Source organism: Mesitornis unicolor, unplaced genomic scaffold (genome assembly GCF_000695765.1).
Source record: "Mesitornis unicolor isolate BGI_N332 unplaced genomic scaffold, ASM69576v1 scaffold10183, whole genome shotgun sequence".
Taxonomy (NCBI): domain Eukaryota; kingdom Metazoa; phylum Chordata; class Aves; order Mesitornithiformes; family Mesitornithidae; genus Mesitornis; species Mesitornis unicolor.
The window spans coordinates 48,009-55,860 of NW_010174034.1; the positions used below are offsets into that span (position 1 = coordinate 48,009).

Consider the following 7,852-nt stretch of genomic DNA (forward strand, 5'->3'; position numbering starts at 1 on the left):
ATCCGGGCAACTTCCTTACAGCTAAAAATACTCATAGCAGCGACTTTTATAGGAGGGTTTTATTAAATCAAGTCATTGCACTTGGGTCATTTATTGCTATAGCGAACAAAGGCCATTAAACAACACACACCTTTCATTTGTGGTTTTAACTGATTGTCTTGTTCTGTTCCTCTCCTACAAGCTTACATGCAGACGCAATTTCTGCAGAAATCCATTCCCGGATTTGTTTCATGCTCTGATCACAGTGAAGAGCTTGGATAACAAAATTGGCTATTCCATTACGTTCGATTCTTGCTTTTCCTCACCTGACTTTAGAGGTATGAATTCTAAATAAGAGTTTAGTGTTTGACGAGAAGCGTTTCTGCTGCACGCTGTTCCTCAATGTAAAGATCTGGCTCAAGTATTCATTTGAGATGCATCTGGGCAATGAAAAGTCAAAAGCAATAGTATTGAATCAGCTTATTAGCAATGTGACTAGCAAATATTAACCAATACTTGCATAGTATATTAAGCAAATTTCATTATTGATTTAAGTCAGCAACTGACAAATATCCTCCAATTGACTTTTTATATGTTTATATTTTATGATGCATCCACTGTGGAAAAAGTATATTCTCAAGAAACAATACTTCCATGTCACTTGCTCAAGTGACATACTAAATAATTACTATATTTATGACTATTTCCATTAATAGAAACTTCTCTTAGTTTACTTCTCTTAGCGATAAGTTGCCAAAACTATGGGGCATGTTTCTGTCATTTAAATTCATTTAGACCAAAAGGAGATTTACTAACAGAAATAATTCATTTGACTGGCTTTCTAAAGCTCTCCTGTTTTTTAATTCTTTAATCAAATGAACACAGCAATAAATATCATTGTCTCTCATCACTTTGTATATTATTTGTATATTATTCTGGTGCACTGTGTTGAGCTCAGGGGTTAAAGATAATGGCAACACAAAAGATTTCAACTGTTTTCCATCAAATATGAAAGACACTGTCTTGAAACCAGCACAATGCTGTCAAAGTAACCATTCCAATGACTCCTTAAAATACAAAGATGTGATTAAATTTAGAGGTACACAATATACTGACAAAGTTTATGGCATAAATATATAAATATTGAGACCTTTTGAGAGTATCAAAGTTCCAAAGGGATTTATTTGGAGACATATAATAAACAAAACCTGACTATTGTAAAAAAACAGATCAGGATGCACATTTAACCGCTAGAAAGACTGATGACTTCAGTTTAGATACACAGAAGCACAGACGTCGCGACTTAAGGTTTACTTTTCCACGCTGTAATATTTTAGGCACACCAGGTCGAGTTAAGACTGGATTCTAATCTTCTTTCTGTATTTCTTGCGTTTTGTGGTTTTTAAAAGTTAATTTTGTCGTAACTTCATGATTCAGTCCCAAATCCCTTTTTAATCCAATAGTGCAAGTGACAAACCGTTCTGCTGAACTACTCGGATTAGACCATTCGTTCTTACCACAATGCATAGGAGTTTCACCTGCTTCATTGCATCAACAAATTCCTATCTTGTTACTCAATTTATAAACAGCATATTATTCATATCCTCACTGCAGACAGGCACAACAGCATAACCCCAGGTAAGACTGCCAAAAATTATACAAATATCATATATTCCCTTTTGCATGTAAGGAAAAAGTAGTGACTACAATTACGATACGGTTATTCCATCCCTCCCAATAGACTATTTTACAGATTAGTTGTAAAGATAGATCACCCCATTTATAGTATAGATCTCTTTAAAAATTAAGCTACAGGTATTCAATAAAAATCTAGGAAGAATTCCCTCTCTTTTCTATACAGATTCAGTAGTATTTTCAAGCAAACCAAAAAATAAGGTCTGCAATTCCAGCACAGTAAGAAATAAGGCCTCTTTTATATTGGCAAAAAAATTACACCATTATTCTTTTTTGTTTATCTCTCTGAATAGAAGACTATATTCCTTTTTTTACTATATTTTTTTCTTTAAGACTGTTGAACACCAGCATCCATTATTATGAAATAAGAGTCAGTTCTCCTCGTGTTCAGCTTTGAATTCCTGGCGAGTTAAAAAGATTGAGTCCATTGCTGTATCATGTAGACATCACTGCTTTCTTCAGTTTTTCTATTTCAAGCTGGAAAATGGACATTTTAAAAAGAAAGAGTCAGTATTAAAGTAACAATAATCTAAAATCTTCAGAGCTTTCATCAAAATTATAATCTTTATATTTCCAAGGTAAATAAGTAAAATCGTAACAGCAGCATTTGACAGTTCAATATTTACAGCTGATTTTATCCTACTATATTGCTAAACTAAAAAATAATTTTAAATAATTTAAAATTTGCCTATTGTTCTGGGACATGTTACTGGAGAAATTAACTCTGAATAAAGCAGCCAAAGCTAGGTTGTGGAATCACTTGACATGACCCCACGTAATGCTGCATCTTCAGCTCAGACTCACTTCCTAAAGCAGCCTTCACGCAAAATAATATGCTATGATTAATTTGTATTTCTTCAAATGGATTTAGAGGTCACATGGAAGTTACCTCCTCGTCAGCACCAGTGCATATTTAAGGCTACTTCATTGACTGCTTTAGAGACGCATTAAAAAGACGACTCAATGCAAGTTCTTCTTAAGTTTCAAAAGTAGCTTTGTAGTCAGTAAGTAATACAATTTCATAAATAAAATGCCCTTTTGTAACAGACTGAAGTAATATTCTACACTGAGCTCATCCCGTTAACTACTTAATGGCATCATACTGTAATGCAGGTAGCTGCCTTCGTCAGTAAATTGAGAGGGGTGGCGTTCATTCATAATGAAATTGTTCAGATACATTCTGTTCTTTTGGCAAATTATCCACTTAATATTTAAACAGTTCATTAAAAATTTAGGAAAGCTTACTTTTGCCCTGTTTCTCTTTTGATTACCTAAAGTAAATTTCTCCTTCAAGTCTCATAAAAGCTTACAAAATCTTCTCTGTTGGAACATGTCCAGTTGGACATACTCCTAGCAAAGAGCAGAATCTACCAACGCTAAACTGAAGTCACATCCCAACATTCATGCATACGGTTAAAAATAATTGTCCAGATAAAGTAAGTTGAACTAAGATGATCTGTGAATCTTCTATATACATCCAACTGCCTCGTGAGGCATTCAATCAACCACACAGTAACACAACAACTAAAAAAAAAAAAGGTTGAGTAGGTTCATTAGGACTTTCCTACAGCATCAAATTCCTGGACGTTGCCTACACACTTCTAAACTTCCCCCACCTCAAATTGTTAATATTACCTCCAGATTACTTCGCAATAGCTTCTCCTCTTCCAATTCCTTCTTCAGTTTTTCCAGTTCTCTCCTAAGAGTAGTTAAGATATCAGACATACAAGTTAGAGGGAGGAAAGAAAAAAACCAAAATCACATTACTGAGAATAGGAAACAAAGGGTCTGGTTGTAATTTTACAAGGGGAATTCACGTAACTGTCTGATGCTACATCTTATAAATAAGAAACTTACATATAAGTACATGTCCACTAGTGAATTGGTACTCAAATCTGTTGGACCACAAGCTTCCACCAACTCACAACACTTCTTATCTATCACTATGCACCTATTCTGTATTTATAATCACATTTTTAAGTGGGCCACTAAAATTTGCACTGTTATTTTGAGAGTTGAATTTAAACCAAAATAACTCAGCAACTTCTACATAGAGAACAGAAATTCTTTAGCATAGAAAGTTCCTAAAACATGTTTTATTTCATAACTACATTCAGGCAAGAAAGTGCTAAGAAGTATCATCAAGTTACTGAAGAATTAGTTCATTGATCTCCAAAACTCATAATTTCCTACTTTGCTTTGGAGACCAACTGATCCTGATGCTTTATAAACTCTCAAGAGGTTGCTCTAAAAGCCGGTTGGGTTAGCACAAGTCATCATTTAAGTAGCACCAAAATGAATGTCTGTGCTGTAAAACTAAAACCAGAAAAGATCTATTTCCCGCAGATTGATCTTTATTACGTTTACTCACAAGCAGTTACATTTTTCTTCTACATCATTCTCCAAACACAACCCTACCCACACACACACAGATGATGGGGCCACCATGGTCATCAATTTGCACAGCTCAGTAATATCTGACTACTAATATCTAACAGTACTAACTGCTTAAGAAAGATTTTCAAAAAGCTGTAGTGAATGCAGGAGTACAAAGTAAGAAGGAAAAAATGGATACAAACTCCAAAAATACTCTGACATTAAATTTATACATATTTAGGATATCTAGTTGGATTGACTTCTATTTAGAAGTTTTGAATTAATATTAATACTGAATAGCTTTTAAGAAGTTTGGCATTAAAGACATTTGGAAGATGTCTATATACCCCCTTAGTTATTGATGAGAAGGAAAATATTTACCCATGTTCTTTCTTCAGTGCGTCTACTAAACCCATCAAATCATTAATCTGAGTCCTGAGCTCTTCCACAGAAATTTTCTCATCATCCGTTTCTCCTTTAAGTTGGATGTCTCCAGGAAAAAAGTTGAGTATAACAGAACTCGGTCTCTGAGATGAAGATGGAATTGGTGGACTGAATGCAGATGGCTGAAAAAAATAAATCCACAGAAAGTTAAGAAATTAAATCTTCATGAACTGACAACTTACAGCATATAGATTGTACTGATATAGGAGCTACATGGGCACAGGTGTCCTTAATTTTCTACCCAAAAGGCAAAAGACAATGTCCAGTTCAAATGGACTACTGTGGTATATGAGATAGTTATTTTATAGAGCTCTTTGTTAAGCATTTCCCTCAGGTTCCTGCAGTCACTGGTAAGCTGCAGCTCTCTACACTTAAAAAAAAAAAGTGTGATTTAATGGAGCCCATTGGTTCATTATAAACATGCCTTCTGTGTACCTTTCTGACCTGCTCAGTTGTTCTGTCTGTCAGAAGACTAAAGACTGAGCAGACACGATGTTTACTTGGAAAATAACACCATAGTTTAATGCTACTTGATACAACAGTCCTCATCGAAACAGATGCACTTTATAGTAAAATATAAGTAATCTAAACTAAAATTTCTACTGTGAACTTTATATTAAATGACATGATTCACCTGTATTTAAATACAGCCACTTGCATTTAGATGGTTGCATCAGTCTAAACTGAAAATGTGAACAGAACACCTAGCTGCCTGATACTTCTCTAGCTCCTTGGTATCATACCTTTTTAGATTCAACTGGCTTTGGTTTGGCACTTTCTTCTTCTTTCTGCACCTTCAAATTTTTTTCTGGACTCGCATTTTGACTTGCCTGGTAAACCATACATAAAAAATTAAAAGGTTCAGAATTAAAAGAAAAACATTAAAAAAGTAAATTTAAAAAAGTCACATGTTTCTAAAGAACAAAAAAAAATAACCCAAACCAAACCAAAGAAACCCAAACCAAACTTAAAATGCTAGACTACCATAGCTTTCTTTCCTTCTTCAGAACTCTTCTTCCCCACAATATTTGTTCAGCTGAATTTAAATCAAACATAACAATTTGGGGCAGGATTTTCAAGGATCTCAGTACTTAGCAAGTCCCTGATATTTTTGGGAGCCTGTAGGTGCTTCTATAAAACACAGTCATTAACAGGCAGTAACTGTAGATGGTAACTGGCATGACTGAACCACATAAGATCTAATGATATAATTTGATTCAAGGACTCTGCACCGATTGGATCTCATGGTTCAACAATCTCATATCTTCGCACATGAGATCACAAGTCCCACATTAGGGCAACATTAAATTACAAATATGTTGTGGCCAAAGACCATGCATTGTTAGTCTTGTAAGGCACTAAAGACACTTTCAGGGTTGTGTGTATTCACAACACCTATTTCATCATCAGTGATGCTGGAAGAGCCGAGTACTTCTTGCAGTGATACCCCACAGAACAGAAAGATTCCTTCAGCTGCAATGGAGCTGCGTTGTTTCTCTTATGTACTTTTCCCTCCTGGGAATGGATATTCCTGTAGACAAAGTCTGTAAAAACTGCACCACTGCGGCATCTTGCATTTTGCTCTCAGGTAAATCACAGAATCCTAGAATCATTTAGGTTGGAAAAGACCTTTAAGATCATCAAGTCCAATCATTAACAGGGATGGTAACTCCCCTACTCCCTTGGGCAGTCTGTTCCAATGCTTAACAACCCTTTCAGTAAAGAAATTTTTCTTAATTTCTAACCTAAACCTTCCCTGGTGCAACTTGAGGTTATTTCCTCTTGTCCTATCACTGGTTACTTGGGAGAAGCAACCAGCATCAACCTCACTACAATTTCCTTTCAGGTAATTGTAGAGACCAATAAGGTCTCCCCTCAGCTTCCCCTTCTCCAGACTAAACAACCCCAGCTCCTTCAGCCACTCGTCCTAATTCCTGTGCTCCAGATCCCTCACCAGCTTCATTGCCCTTCTCTGGACACACTCCAGTGCTTCGATGTCTTTCTTACAGGGTGGGGCCCAAAACTGAACGCAGGATTCCAGGTGTGGCCTCACCAGTGCTGAGCGCAGGGGCACAATCACTACCCTGCTCCTGCTGGCCACACTATGGTTCATAAGACTGTTTCCCAGCACAGTTGTGTTTCCTGGGAAGTTAGTTCTTAGTTCACTATTAGGAAAACACCCCAATATACTCACAGGACTGCTGCTAGTGAAACGTGAAGGCAGCCTCCTACCAGGCATCTTGGGTCGGTTTGCAGTAGGGTGCGATAGATTATCTGAGGTAGCTATTGCATCAAAGCTTAATGGATCTAGAAAGAGATGAGAAGACAGACCATCATCAAGATCATTTGCCATGTTTTTAATCACTTTTTGTCCTAAGACCAAAAAAATATTAAAATACCAGAATTCTTATTGTTTCAAAGATTTTCAGCATATATAACAAGAGCCATATGAAACAACTACCCGATTTTCACATATCTGGGAAACCACGTTTTCCCTCTTCAGAGTTAATTCAACTAGCTTTTAAATTCAAGTTCTCAACAGAAGAAGTGCTATAGTAACACAGCAGCATAAAACAGACCTAGCAAGTACCTGGAGAAAAAGATACTTATGACTGTTTTCTGAAAAAAGTTAAAAACAATTTTGAGACATGCCATATTAAACTACTTAAGAAAGTATATTTTCTTATTGCTAAACTTGCATGAAAAGCATGGAAATCTGAGTTTAGAGACTAGGACAAAAGTAAAAGCAACATGGTAAAGTACATGCCCACAGGTTCATGAAAGTTAACAAGACACTAACTGCAAATATTTCTGTGCAGAGAAGTTTTTGCATATGCAGTACTTTGTCTAAAGAAAATACACAACTGCATAAAGTCTATAATAAACTTTTCAAAACTCTATTCTTCAATTAAATCATCGATCTCTGCTGATCGATCTGTTTATGGTTATAGCTCTAGGTAAAATCTCTCAGGTCAACACAAATTCTTTACATCCTATGGGAACAGGAACAGAGAAAAGCCTGTAACAGGAAGAACAGAACACATCTAATCTAATAATATAAATAGTCCACCTCATTATCAACTGGACTTAACTGTTTCTCCACAAAAATAACAATAATACTTACCTGCCAACAGATTTGCAGTGAGATAGGTTTTTGATTTAAGCAGTGACATAAGATTATGGATATTTTATATGATTTGAGAACACCAATTCATTAGACTTATTCTAGAGACTAAATGTTTAACTAAAACACCACACAGCATTTACTACGGGCAGCAAAAGGAACATTCAAGGTTTAGGTTTTTATTTTAATGACATTATGATTTCTCAACCAGAAGCTACAACACTTTCTTTCCCT

The 7,852-nt window shown here is 35.7% G+C and overlaps 1 protein-coding gene across 1 annotated transcript in view; it reads right to left on the bottom strand.

The window, feature by feature from the left end:
* Nucleotides 1-1,609: 1,609 nt before the first annotated feature.
* The window catches only part of CD2AP (CD2-associated protein), a gene marked incomplete at its 5' end in the record, with an annotated part of 27,116 nt that continues 20,873 nt past the window's right edge, over nt 1,610-7,852 (bottom strand). Inside the window, 5 exons of the mRNA XM_010180918.1 lie at nt 1,610-2,151; nt 3,310-3,373; nt 4,432-4,616; nt 5,238-5,324; nt 6,689-6,801. Coding sequence (XP_010179220.1) covers nt 2,110-2,151; nt 3,310-3,373; nt 4,432-4,616; nt 5,238-5,324; nt 6,689-6,801 — 491 coding nt within the window. The remainder of the gene's footprint in view (nt 2,152-3,309; nt 3,374-4,431; nt 4,617-5,237; nt 5,325-6,688; nt 6,802-7,852) is intronic.